The following is a 15015-nucleotide window of genomic DNA, read 5'->3' on the forward strand; positions in this document are numbered from 1 at the left end:
ACTTCCATGTGGTAAAACATGGTGCGAGTGGTGCTTCAGATTATATACTTAAAGAAAGTCTTAAAGAAAGTCTTCGCTTCTGCATGATCACAAGCTTCAGCACGAGAACGTAATGGCGCGGTTTTTTTTTTTTCAACGTAAGTCACCAAAACATCTCCACTAGAATAATTTGTTTACATCATTTAAAATCCCTATGAGACACAATTACAGTTAAAAAGACACTCTCTTACAACGTGTATTTGGTTATAGGACACCACCACCCTGAGGAAATTTCATCAACTGGGAAAACAAATAGTGAAAACTAATGTAAAATGTAGCTTAACATGAACTAGCCGTCTGAAGATGAATATTTCGGTTCGAATCCGGTAACGGCGCTATTTAAATAAATGAACAGCATTTTAAAAAGTGGCTGGTTGTTGTTGTCTTCCCTGTAAGAGTCAACATATATTCCTTACAGATAGTCCCAAAAATTAGTGACTGTGAGTTTTTAATAGCTTTGAAAATACTAGTAACATTTAAATCGAAAAACGTTGTTCGCATGCGATACGTAATTGATATATGAATAATTCACCTCCTTAATATTACACTAGTTACCAACATATGCACGAATAGTTCAGTTACTTACTATTATGTGTAGCGTACGCCACACGGGGTTCGTTTTAAATCTTGTAAGTATTTTCATAGCTATTAAAAATTCGCAATCACAAATTTTCAGGACTATCCGTGTGGGCTTAGAAATCTTTATGGGGCTAGCAGAAATTATTTTGTACTATTCAGTCCGATTTAACAACGTTTTTATTTAAGTAATTATTTGCCACTGTGGTGTTTCAACTACATCTACATCCTTATCCATAGTCTGAAAACCAATGTGAAGTGCGTGACAGAGGATACTTTCTACTATACTAAATTTTAAGGTTTCTTCCCATCCAGTTCGCGTATGGAATACGTTAGTCTAATCTCTTCTTTCCAGTCTTACGAGAGAGACAAGAGGAATGTTGCCGCAATCGCCTACATCTAGTTCTTGAAACGTTGTAAGAACACCTTTCTGGGGCAACTGGCGCAGCGCTGCAACTGTCAACCAGTTAGGCTTTTTGAAGGATTTCGATGATACTTTTTCTTGAGTCTAATAAAACCTGTGAACATTCGTGTTATCCTTCAGTGTACACGTTCACGTCACTTGCTTATTTGCTTTAGCTCAAAATCTTGAACAATAGTGTAGGATGACTTTCAGGAGCATTTTGTAAGCAGTCTCCCCCGCAGTATGGCTGGCATTTCCTGGTATGCTAACAGTAAGACGAAATCTACCACCAGATTTACCCGCGAACGAGCATTCGTATTCTCACAAATGTTTACACCCAGACAATTGGTGCATACAATTTTAAGTCATTGATATCGTAGGCATAGTATATTAAGCTTTCGTATTTTCGTAGGTACCCGATTTTTTAATTCCAAACATTTAAATAAGATTACTAATTTTAGCCACACAGTTTAATCTTATCAAGATCTCACTAACTATTATAGCAGGCTTCTTTTTTTTTTTTTTTTTTTCGCCGGCCGCTGGTGGCCGAGCGGTTCTGGCGCTACAGTCTGGAACCGCGCGACCGCTACGGTCGCAGGTTCGAATCCTGCCTCGGGCATGGATGTGTGTGTTGTCCTTAGGTTAGTTAGGTTTAAGTAGTTCTAAGTTCTAGGGGACTTATGACCTCGGCGGTTGAGTCCCATAGTGCTCAGAGCCATTTTTTTTTCTTCTTTTTATCTATAGTACTTCATTATAGATAACTGTATCATCTGGAAATGAAGTCTGACACTACTTTCAGTACTGTACGCCAAGACTTTAATGTAAATCATGATCATCAAGGGTCGCAGTGGTCTTCACTATGGCACAGGCGACATTAATTCAACGTCTGTGGAACACTCTCCGTCGAAGATAACATGCCACGTCCTCCCTACCAAGAAATTTTCAGTCTAAACACTAATTTCGTATGATACTCCATATGATTGTAGATAACTGTACTGTCTTTAATAAACGTTAGTGTGTTGAGTCAGTTGTCTTACAGCAAGCAAAAATTATTACATCCATCTAATTATCTTGATCCATGGCTGTCACTATCTCATGTGAAAAATGAGCGAGCTGGATTTCACACTACCGTTGTTTTTGGTAACCACGCTTGTTGGCATTGGAATAGTTCATGCTGATCGACGTAACTCGTTATGTTTGAGCTCAGAGCATGTTCTAAGATTTTACAGAAGGACACTGGACGGCAGTTCTGTGTATCGTTACTACTATCCTTCTTGTAGACGGCAACAAAGAAAATTATGTTTGTATGTAGGAGTGACGCCACTATTTAGTGTTGCTCCCGTAGCATAATGTAGTATACGTAAATTTTCGAGGCGATGAACTCTAATTCAGGGTTGTCATGGAGCTGAAATTTCTCTTAGAAAGTGGAATCACCTTAACATTTTTCTTGAATGATGCTGCAAAATCTCATTTGTTTTGAATTTCAAAACATTTTAGTGTATTAAATTTTCTCGCAAACTTTGTAAGAACGGACGGAAATAGTGTGTTATTGTTAACTTGGGCACTGTTAACGTTTATACTCATACTTTTCCAAAAGCTTACAGCTTGTTTTGTCGGTTACCACCTGAAGTAATTGTGGTGTACACCTTCACATAAAGGATATTTGAAAATCTGCCCAAAGCTCACATTTTTATTTCAGTGAACTGCACATGATACATTAATCTTACCAGTCACATATGGTTGGCAGCGCTAGCACACGTCCGTAGCTGTGTTTCTGTTACTAGTGAAAAATAGACGATTTTCATAGTGTAAGTTCTTTCCTTCATATCAACTCCATCTAAGCGACTGAGGAATTCTTGATCCGAGTCTTCGTATTTGAGTTATAAGATAAAATCGCAACATACCTAGTAGCCCGTTTAGTGTCAGCAATAAACGCTGTCTAATATCAAGTATGCTGGTAATAAGTAATAATTAAAAGTTACATTTTGTTTTGAATGAGAGAATTAACACATACTGCAGTTAATTGACTGCTAAGATGACATAACTAACTTTTTACGTTATACCACACACCTGAAGCGCCAAACTGCATGTCTGAATTTTTCAGTTCGTAAATTACGAAAATTAGTGTAGTCTAAAGTGTGATAAGTGATGTAGTTTCATTTTTAAATGTTTGTCTGTGATGCAATGCATGATAAGCGTGGATGTTTCCTTGGGGTAAACAGACAGGGAGTAGGAGGCAAGGATTGTGGATATGAGTTTCGTTGCGGGGATCTGAATGGGAAACTCAAAGAGGCTCTCGAGTGGAACTGTAGGCTCTGGAAAGCTAATCAAGGGAATCGATGAATAGTCAAAGATTTGTCTGCTTCAGGTTGAATAGGATAACGCGACATTTCAAGCAGGCAGGTTGAGCGGAAAAAGAGAAAAGTAAGATGCACTGGGCCAAAGGGAACAACTCTTTAACTTCAACTATATTTAAGTTTACGGTATCTAATACATTTAACTTGTTACCTGAAGCTTGAGGGAAGAACTTCGTCCAGCTGTAGGTCATACTAGGATGCCGTAGACTTCTAGCAAAGAAACTAAGTGTAGGCCGATAACAAAAGAGATCAGGAAGAAGAGTGTTGCTGCTACATAGCAGTCAAGGTAGGGGTGTAAACCAGAAGGTACAGAACAAATTAGGAACAGAGTATTGTGAAACCAAAGTTGATTAACGACATTCCGAAAGATCAAGTGATGTATGGAGAATGTTGCAGCGTCGATATTCTGTACACTGACTCCCACTTTGTTGAAAGGTCGCATTTTTAAACTGCTTGCGTAGTTTTATCAGACTGTACATTCTATAAACAAATACCCTACCTCGTTCGAGGTAGAATGTCACAGCAATGTCGAAATGCACCCTCCGACGCAGATGTCGAGCAATTTGAGTGAAAGCGGTACCTTGATATAGACTAATTTGCTGTCGGCCGTCCACATATAGATTTCCTGTCGTTACCCCAAATCGGTTAAAGGGAACGATGTGATGGTTGTTTTGTCCACTTCAGACCTGACCGCCAACTGTAATGACAATATCATCAGCAGAACGTTCAACTCTAAACGTTCTTCCCAAATCTATTTCAAACTCACAAATGCATATAACCTTGTGTTCAGTTATAGCCATCTTCTTCAAAATACTTGTTGCTGCGCATTGATTCTACTCTAGCGGCGGAAAGCTCCTGAACCCTATAAGGAACTTGCAGTTTCAGGTGACATATGGTTCGTTAATATTCAGTTTACGGTTCAATAGTTGCAGTCATCTGTCATTACCTCTGTCTTCTTGTAACAAGCGGTTTATCACCGCACCAACCAAAACAAAACATTTTACCAGATGTGTATAGTGCAACACACGTGGAAGAATGTTATTCTCAAAGGTATATATACAAAATTAGAAATTAATTGTTTCTTATCTTGAAGATTGTACGTCGTACCTTAAACCTAAATCAGCATCCAAAAATCGTTACTTCACTATTTTCGGAGAGCGCAAGAGATAGACGTTAATATGTCTTGTTCCTACCCAAGAGGACGATTACTGGAAAAAAATATAATTAAGTGTTTTTAACTGTTATTAATTAAAACCTTCCGACTCTTACTGGTGCTACTACCGACAAGTGTGCATTTTATTTTCTTTGTACACTATTTTCAGTTTGCCAGAAATGAAAAATATCTTTTTTCAACCGTTGATGCAGACCAGACATAGAAAGTAGTTTCCATATTGCACCCCACCCCCAACTCGAAACTTTGGAGGTAGGCAATTATGACATTTTGTTTGAATGATTCCAAAACAAGGAAAAGGTAAAGGTAAATAAATCAGTAGATTACAAGCAACAAAAACTTCATTATCATTTTAATTTATTTATAAAAAATTATCAAACTATAGCACTTAACGGTATGTTACATTAACAGTCTTCAATTACAATAAAACTATTTCATACTTTCAAGGCATAAACACAAATACGTTATGGTTAATATCTGCTGGTACCATGATGATGTTTTGTATGAGCTATAAAAATTTGAAGCTACACCCAAGACACTTGTGGTTATGGAGCATAACAGTCAACATAAATTTACACTTAAAAGTTAATTGTACAAAGTCTTTACAGTGAACCATAATAAATAAGTTATTTGAGCAAAATTGTCACAATAATGACATTAAATGAGCAGAATCCTGTCTTTCAGTGACTTTATTTTTAGGCAGTGATGAAAAAGCGTCGTATTTCTCGCACAAACGAATAATTTAGTTGTTTCGCTGTGAATGATGGGTCTGTGACAGGCCTGGGTGTTTGCTGCCTACCAACTGAGGACGCCAGGCACGTACTTGTCGATGAGGCTCTGGTAGTATGGCTTCAGCTTCTCAATATCGGGCATCTCGTCGCTCTTCGAGTAGAGGTCGTATTTGCTGTAAAGGAGGAGATTAATTTTAAAAATGCTGTTGTAAAGCATTTTAATCAGATTCTGTAAATGTACTATCACAGCAGGTAATTAATTGTGAGAATGGAGTTTCCTATCTTGAACACGTACCAAATTCAAGTTTATGAGAAATAGCATTCAGATAATTTGATACTGGTCTCTAAATGCAGACGTGATGTAGCTTGTGGGCTGAAGATACTATTTCCACAAAGGCAATTACTTTATCTGCAAGATTCGTTGCTGTAACACGAGTGATTAATTTCAGCCCAAAGTTGTCATTTTCAAATGATAGCAAGAAATGACGCAGCGTGAATAGCAAAATCTTTTCAAAATATGATCCACCTATTCTCAAAAGGTTGTTGAGGCTCACGTCCAGCCATTCGGATTTCGGTGTCTGGTGATATCCATTAACACAATAAGACAAATACCACAGTTTTTTCCTTTGAAAATGCCGCAGCTGAATTTTTCTCAAATGGCCTCGTAGACGGTGGAGCGATAAACCAAATCTTCCTTTCTTCTCCTAAGCTACGAAATTGAATGGACATATGAAGTATAGCAATATATATCCAGACGCAGTAATAATCGTCAAACATCTTCATAACAAGTCACAAAACATAACGTTTGTTCACTTTCGGAATCTGTTCCAATAAAGTGTGACTATCATTAAGGTCCCCCCCCCCCCCCCCCTCATGAACCAAGGACCTCGCCATTGGTGGGGAGGCTTGCGTGCCTCAGCGATACAGATAGCCGTACCGTAGGTGCAACCACAACGGAGGGGTATCTGTTGAGAGGCCAGACAAACGTGTGGTTCCTGAAGAGGGGCAGCAGCCTTTTCAGTAGTTGCAAGGGCAACAGTCTGGATGATTGACTGATCTGTCCTTGTAACACTAACCAAAACGGCCTTGCTGTGCTGGTACTGCGAACGGCTGAAAGCAAGGGGAAACTGCAGCCGTAATTTTTCCCGAGGGCATACAGCTTTACTGTATGGTTAAAGGATGATGGCGTCCTGTTGGGTAAAATATTCCGGAGGTAAAATAGTCCCCCATTCGGACCTCCGGGCGGGGACTACTCAAGAGGATGTCGTTATCAGGAGAAAGAAAACTGGCGTTCTACGGATCGGAGCGTGGAATGTGAAATCCCTTAATCGGGCAGGTAGGTTAGAAAATTTAAAAAGGGAAATGGATAGGTTAAAGTTAGATATAGTGGGAATTAGTGAAGTTCGGTGGCAGGAGGAACAAGACTTCTGTCCAGGTGACTACAGGGTTATAAATACAAAATCAAATAGGGGTAATGCAGGAGTAGGTCTAATAATGAATAGGAAAAAAGGAATGCGGGTAAGCTACTACAAACAGCATAGTGAATGCATTATTGTGGCCAAGATAGATACGAAGCCCACGCCTACTACAGTAGTACTGTACAAGTTTATTTGCCATCTAGCTCTGCAGATGACGAATAAATTGAAGAAATGTATGATGACATAAAAGAAATAATTCAGATAGTGACGGGTGACGAAAATATAATAGCCATGGGTGACTGGAATTCGGTAGTAGGAAAAGGGAGAGAAGGAAACATAGTAGGTGAATATGGATTGGCACTAAGAAATGAAAGAGGAAGCCGCCTGGTAGAATTTTGCACAGAGAACAACTTAATCATAGCTAACACTTGGTTCAAGAATCATAAAAGATGGCTGTATACATGGAAGAATCCTGGAGATACTGACAGGTTTCAGATAGATTATCTAATGGAAAGACTGAGATTTAGGAACCAGGTTTTAAATTGTAAGACATTTCCAGGGGCAGATGTGGATTCTGATCACAATCTATTGGTTATGAACTGTAGATTAAAACTGAAGAAACTGCAAAAAGGTGAGAATTTCAGGAGATGGGACCTGGATAAACTGAAAGAACCAGAGGTTGTACAGTGTTTCAGGGAGAGCATAAGGGAACAATTAACAGGAATGGGGGAAAGAAATGCAGTAGAAGAAGAATGGGTAGCTTTGAGGGATGAAGTAGTGAAGGCAGCAGAGGATCAAGTAGGTAAAAAGACGAGGGCTAGTAGAAATCCTTGGGTAACAGAAGATATATTGAATTTAATTGATGAAAGGAGAATATATAAAAGTGCAGTAAATGAAGCAGGCAAAGAGGAATACAAAAGTTTCAAAAATGAGATCGACGTAAGTGCAAAATGGCTAAGCAGGGATGGCTAGAGGACAAATGTGAGAATGTAGAGGCTTATCTCACAAGGGGTAAGATAGATACTGCCTACAGGAAGATTAAAGAGACCTTTGGAGATAAGAGAACCACTTGTATGAACATCAAGAGCTCAGATGGAAACCCAGTTCTAAGCAAAGAAGGGAAAGCAGAATGGTGGAAGGAGTATATAGGTCTATACAAGGGCGATGTACTTGAGGACAATATTATGGAATTGGAAGAGGATGTAGATGAAGATGAAATGGGAGATACAGAGCACTGACAGACCTGAGTCGAAACAAGGCCCCCGGACTAGACAACATCCCATTAGAACTACTGACGGCCATGGGAGAGCCAGTCCTGACAAAACTCTACCATCTGGTGAGCAAGATGTATGAAACAGGCGAAATACCCTCAGACTTCAAGAAGAATATAATAATTCCAATTCCAAAGAATGCAGGTGTTGACAGATGTGAAAATTACCGAACTATCGGTTTAATAAGTCACAGCTGCAAAATACTAACGCGAATTCTTTACAGAAGATGGAAAAACTAGTAGAAGCCGATATCGGGGAAGATCAGTTTGGATTCCAAGAAATGTTCGAACACGTGAGGCAATTCTGACCCTACGACTCATCTTAGAAGCTAGATTAAGGAAGGGAAAACCTACGTTTCTAACATTTGTAGACTTAGAGAAAGCTTTTGACAATGTTGACTGGAATACTCTCTTTCAAAATCTGAAGGTGGCAGGGGTCAAATACAGGGAGCGAAAGGCTATTTGCAATTTGTACAGAAACCAGATGGCAGTTATAAGAGTCGAGGGGCATGAATGGGAAGCAGTGGTTGGGAAGGGAGTGAGACAGGGCTATAGCGTATCCCCGATTTATTCAATCTGTATATTGAGCAAGCAGTGAAGGAAACAAAAGAAAAATTCGGAGTAGGTATTAAAATCCATGGAGAAGAAATGAAAACTTTGAGGTTCGCCGATGACATTGTAATTCTATCAGAGACGGCAAAGGACTTGGAAGAGCAGTTGAACGGAATGTATAGTGTCTTGAAAGGAGGATATAAGATGAACATCAACAAAAGCAAAACGAGGATAATGGGATGTAGTCGAATTAAGTCGGGTGATGCTGAGGGAATTAGATTAGGAAATGAGACACTTAAAGTAGTAAAGGAGTTTTGCTATTTGGGGAGCAAAATAACTGATGATGGTCGAAGTAGAGAGGATATAAAATGTAGACTGGAACGGCAAGGAAAGCGTTTGTGAAGAAGAGAAATTTGTTAACGTCGATTATAGATTTAAGTGTCAGGAAGTCTTTTCTCAAAGTATTTGTATGGAGTGTAGCCATGTATGGAAGTGAAACATGGACGATAAATAGTTTGGACAAGAAGAGAATAGAAGCTTTCGAAATGTGGTGCTACAGAAGAATGCTGAAGATTAGATGGGTAGATCACATAACTAATGAGGAAGTATTTAATAGGATTGGGGAGAAGTTTGTGGCACAACTTGACTAGAAGAAGGGATCGGTTGGTAGGACATGTTCTGAGGCATCAAGGGATCACCAATTTAGTATTAGAGGGCAGCGTGGAGGGTAAAAATCGAAGAGGGAGACCAAGAGATGAATACACTAAGCAGATTCAGAAGGATGTAGGTTGCGGTAGGTACTGGGAGATGAAGAGGCTTGCACAGGATGGAGTAGCATGGAGAGCTGCATCAAACCTGTCTCAGGACTGAAGACAACAACAACAACAACATCATTAAGGTTTTTGAACGCGTAGTGGCACTCACTTGAGAGAACTACTTTCCGAATGAACATTTGAAGTCGTGCTGAAAACGTCACTTGACATTTGAAAAAAAGTCTTTCGGGTTGAAAGCAGCTGGCATGAAGATAAAACAAACTGAATTTGCCAGGGACAGTAGCAGCCTTGACACAAGTAAGCCGATAACTTCCAATTTAATATATGGTTGCGTTATGCCATTCAAGAAACCGTGTCTAATTTTTTTTTTCGGTGTATGCTTCAAGTAATTCGTAGTGAACACTGTGATTAACATGTTTCTTCCTCACACTTACTTGAACTCTAGGACCCATTTCAGGGTTTCCATGTCTTCCTCGTTGCAGAGGTGCATGTAGTCGCCAGATGAATGCCACGGGTAGAAGGAATGGAAGCGGATGATCTTGTGGCCCATCTCTGGCAGTTTGGAGCCGTTGTGCTTCAGCAGGCGGTAGACGTATTCGTCGTGTCCCCAGGCCATCAGCACGTTGTCAAGGCCGCAGTTGGGAGTGTACATGCCGTACTTCGTACTGTAAGATTACAATGTTTTCTAAGTTGGTTACGCACTATAAGCGTTTCATACTGCTTGAACATGTTGCTAGTCTCTCTACGTCGAAGTCACGTCACAATGATCGAAAAATTCCTGTATTTCTGCATGAAGGTTTTCTTACTTGTACTTGGGGTTGTGGGTGTCCGGGTTATCGTGGAAAGTTGTGTTTCTGTAGACAATGGAGTCAGCCCAAGCGCAGCCAACAGGGAAAGTGTCTCCAGTGACAGCCCACTGAGGCTCGTCGTAGAACGCCATTATCTGGAACGACAGGTTTACTTCATCAGTCACGTCTCCTAAACCAGTACCTAATAGTAATTACACTGATTACCCTTCTTTAGCTTTACTGGACGGAGCGAATCACTTTTGATGCAAACGACTCGCTTGTATCAATGATGCCAAAAAGTATCCAGTAATAAAAAAATCAACTTCTCATGTTCTCTGTATTTTAAGAAATAGTGATTAATGGATTAAATGTTATTTGGTCTTGAACAAACGTCTGTTGAAACTGAATTATGTTTTGCGTTGAGGTACGATTCCTTCTCTCCAACATTCAGATTAATATGCATTGACTGCGACAGATGTCATATCAGATTGTACATTGATTTACACAGAGTGCCGATGCTAAGGGTCCTCAGGTGCATTTTCTCTCTTATTTTGTCAGATGTTTGCAATTTAGGTTTTGCAATGTGTAGCTGAAGTCAGCTCAAACAAATACTGCTCATCATTTCTTTCATGCGGGAAAACGGTAGTCTGTTTGCCACTGCAAATGAAATTACTTTTAAGCCGCATTTTACGCGCTCATTGGACAAAAAAGTTCAAAATTAGTCTACTGTGGTATTCGTTTTATTGATATGAACTGACAGGGACATCGAAAGACGGTCTCGAGCTGCGACCGAACAGCACTGCTGTATGTCAGAACGATCCAGGGCCGTGATGTCGCTGCTGGCGTACTGGGTTTTCTTCGTGTTTTACCGTCTTTGTTAAGGCAAATCGATAAATTAAATATCGCGACGGACTAATTTGAGACCACTCTATTGCATGAACACATAAAATTCCACTTTATAAATCATGTAGTTTGCAATGGAAAACAAACCGACGTTTCCCGTCGTCACGGGGCTTCGCATGGAAGACGTGATGAGCAATTTTTCTTTTGACTGAATCCAGCTACACATTGAAAATCTAAGTTGCAAGTATCCGTCAAAACACCAGAGAAAATGCACTTGACGACTCCTGGATAGACATCCGGTAATAGCGTTCGAACGTCCGTTTTTGCAAGACCACTTCAGTTATGATTGGCATTTAAGTAGTAAGGAAACAGAGCCTTTCATTTTATTTCATTCAACTGTAGATCCTTGGTGAGATATTGTATATCGTATAAACCAAATGAAAAACATTTTTATGTTTCTTCGCACAGATTTACCTTGATACGACCTGGGTTTCGGGTCGTCAGTCATTTTCAAGATCACAATTGGTTGCCACCTTTGGAATTAGTTGCGTATTGGGAAATGGGCTTAACCCGACACTTGCGTCTTACGAAAATAAGTTTTGTGAAGCAAGAGAAAAAAGCATGCCGTTTACTTCATACAAAACGTATCTATTAATCCTTTCATCTGTGTACAACCTCCAGGATAAAATAACTCGTCTCAAAGAAGACCAGTTCGTTGTGTTTGTGTGAGCTCACCTTGCCCATGTCATGTAGCAGTCCTGTCAGCTGCAGCCAGTCGCAGTCCGGGTGGTCCTCGCGAATGCGCTCCGCCGTCTGGAAGGCGTGCACGATGTTGGGCACGTCGACGTCAGGGTCACTCTGGTCCAGCATGCCGCTCAGCCTCTCCAGCGTGTCCATGATGGGCGCGCGGAACTTGTCGAACTTCAGCCACTTTGCATGCTGTTCTGTAAGATAGACGGCATATCCGTAAGAGTTAGTGCACGGCAACCAGCAGTCAGGAATAATTCGCGTCATTTCTGGACTTACTCTTGACGAAGTCGACGGTCTGGTACTTGTGCATGTCGTAGTAGAGCTTGCGGACTCGCTCCTTGATTGGGTCCGTGTCGTCGATGGTGTAGTCCCTGAACTGGGCGATCGGTTTCCCCGCGTGGATGGGTTCCGGACGCAGGATCTCCGAAGGATCGATTAGGGGACGGTTCTGGAAAAAGATTATTACATTTCAACTTACAGACCTGCACAGCACACTGCGGGATTATTAAAATAGGTGCGTTCTGGAACTTTTGGCTTTAAATCTCGAGCAGGCAGTCTGTATTTAGGGTGAAGGCGACAGATTGCCCTTCGAATAACCGAATACCTAGAATTCGTCCACTGTCCTTTACATAGGTCTACAGCCAATACCTGTTGGTGAAGGAAGGAAGGAAGACCAAGATTCAGCCACTAGTCATGGATATCCTGGGTTGGAGAAGGAGATAAGCGTAAAGCGATTTGCGGAAACCAAGGGTTAATTGGAAGTTGAGTGTTCCGACAACGATACCAACATGCTCGGTGTTGTGGACGAGACGTCATATTCTTAAGGTATGCACTAACAAATGTGTGACAGGGAGGCTAAATAGTATCTCATTATCCACTAGCCACGCAGACCTTCACAGTGTCTACTCGCCTGTTGACCGGCTTAAAACCGCTTGTACTATTCAGATGAAGAATGAGATTTTCACTCTGCAGCGGAGTGTGCGCAGATATGAAACTTGCCCGCGAAAGGCAAAGGTCCCGAGTTCGAGTCTCGGTCCGGCACACAGTTTTAATCTTCCAGGAAGTTTCATATTCAGATGAAGTCTTCTCAACTGTTCACTCTACTACTGTGCTTTGCTCAACACGAACTAGTATCATTATCGAAACTGTAGACTTCCTTCCCAACTCAGAAGTTCCACGCATATTCTTACTCAAAAATGTTTCTATGGAGATCGCTTGAACATCTCCCTACAATTCTCAACAATTTCTGTGTACTCAACTTCTGAAAAAGGACTTGAGAGGCAACGAAAGATACGAACGCGTAAATACTCTCGTGCTGTAAGTCTCTGACTCGCACATTTATTAAAGTAACGAGAATAGTCATAAATCGTAAACGTAGCACAGTGTTTGGCTAGACGAGATTGAACGTATACAGGACACCGTGCGGCAAGTAGCTACTGCAACAATGCCAAAAATATTTCGTTTCGGCTACAATGTGTGATTTTGTGATTAGTAACCCATCTTCGATTCCTAAAACGTAAATTTTCGTCGCTTGATATGCCACTCTATAAGCTGTATACTTCCCCCCCTGTTTTGCCATGGCCGAATGGATGTCTTGCAGCAACCTAATGATTCTTCCCCATTTGCTTCTATGAAGATTCGATTCACAGGACTATCTGAATAAGTTTTGCTTGTCCAGCCGCGAAAATAAATAGTTTACGAACCACACCATCAAGATCGACAGCACATATCTCACGAGACAAATGTCTTCAAGTATCTTGACTCAAAAGTCACTGTCGATGATCCACTCGTTCTCGAAATCGTAAACCGTGTCAGCACTGCATGGGTTAAATGGCGGACAAGAAGATTCCAGACCGATTCAAGTAGGAAATATACTTCAAATATACAGCCTAGTTACCTTGTATGGTGCGCAATGTTGGCTAACAACAAAAGAAACAGAACAACGACTTCCTGCGATGAAAACTAAAATGATTCGGTGGGTCCCAGCCATGATAGTTTGTGATCATATGACCAATGATCAAATTCGCGTGTGGTACCCATCATTGAGAAACTAAGACAATGATATGTACACTGAAACGGACAAATACTTCGAGAAGAACGGGAAACAGCAAACAACGGGTTTTCGCTGAAAGCCAACGGTAAACGACCTGTTGGGAGACTGAGGCAACGATGGCCAGATACCTCCCATACAATCCTAGATAGTTGAGTCAGAGAGTTGAGTGCTAAGGGTCTGGGTTCGAATCCCCAGCCAGCACATATTTCAAGCCGTCATAACAATGGCAGCGGACAGCAGGAGCAGTAGCAGCAGTGGCAGCAGCAGATATTCACCATGACTTTGGCAGACGCCATGGTGCCGGTCGATGTGATGCCACGAGCTGTAGAGACGTCGCGACGCTGTACCGTGGCCACTGGACCGGCCCAATATATAGGGGAGGCCGTTATCTGTCGCACAGCGGCGTCCGCACGTGATGTCGTCAGCCGGCGTCGTGACGTCGTAACGTTCGCGGAGGCTCGACACACTCCCTCACTTACTGCGACCTCTGACACAGTTACGAATCCCCCAGTACAATGTAGCGGAACATGTTTTCGTGTTTGTTTCCATTACGTTGCTGTTTCTCTCCTACGGCCTTGGACGGTCCACTAGGACACTCCAGTGTACTAAGCACGAGGCGTAAAGTGATATCACCCCTGCTGGGCGCACGTGACACAGTGAGCATAGATTCGCGTTCCAAACGCCTCAGTATTCTTTCTGCTGATTTTGTTGTTTCGATCTATTACGTATTTTATTTTTTTAACATTTGTAGCCGACCGTAGAGTAGGGATATCTGGAGTGTGCATATCGAACTGCGTATGTTACAACAACAAACCGAAAGTGCCATGTGACTTACGGGCAACACTATTTGTTTAAATATTATTCTAAGTATGAAACTGTAATATTACATTTATTTACTCTGTTTTACACATTTATTTATTAGTTACAGCAATGCCAAATAATTGTCTCTGGAATGGACGCAAATCGAAATGCGGCAATGTACAAGTCACTTTCTTTGTAAATACAGCAAAGATCTAACTACAATCATATTACTAACAGGCGCCTTATGTGTTGAAAAATTTGGAGACGAAGTGTAATAAAGACAATCGTAGGGAAAATTGGTGTGACTCTGTGGTCCTGTACTTACGAGACAAGTGCTAGATAAACACGTTAGTGCGTCAATTTGATGCCAATAAATCAGTTGAATGCATGCACATTTCGACAAATTTTCACCTATAAAGAATATTTATGTACGTCAGTCTGAGTCAATACGTCCAGAGTATTCACAAATCCGAGCCATTACTCTTGTCTT

The 15015-nt window shown here is 41.0% G+C and overlaps 1 protein-coding gene across 2 annotated transcripts in view; it reads right to left on the reverse strand.

Annotated features, from left to right (window-relative positions):
* The window catches only part of LOC126195395 (inositol oxygenase-like), an 83037-nt gene extending 68982 nt beyond the window's left edge, over positions 1-14055 (reverse strand). The window contains exons 1-6 of one of the 2 annotated variants that reach the window (XM_049933988.1): positions 14000-14055; positions 11948-12119; positions 11657-11865; positions 10097-10233; positions 9725-9955; positions 5221-5450 (exon numbers count right to left, since the gene is read on the reverse strand). In XM_049933988.1, the coding sequence (XP_049789945.1) occupies positions 5342-5450; positions 9725-9955; positions 10097-10233; positions 11657-11865; positions 11948-12119; positions 14000-14020 (879 nt within the window). In that variant the 5' untranslated portion in view covers positions 14021-14055 and the 3' untranslated portion in view covers positions 5221-5341. Of the gene's footprint in view, positions 1-5220; positions 5451-9724; positions 9956-10096; positions 10234-11656; positions 11866-11947; positions 12120-13999 lie in introns of those variants that run through there. The other variant, XM_049933990.1, reaches the window with a different exon arrangement.
* Positions 14056-15015: the final 960 nt, after the last annotated feature.

The sequence above is a fragment of the Schistocerca nitens genome, chromosome 7 (assembly GCF_023898315.1).
Source record: "Schistocerca nitens isolate TAMUIC-IGC-003100 chromosome 7, iqSchNite1.1, whole genome shotgun sequence".
NCBI lineage: Eukaryota > Metazoa > Arthropoda > Insecta > Orthoptera > Acrididae > Schistocerca > Schistocerca nitens.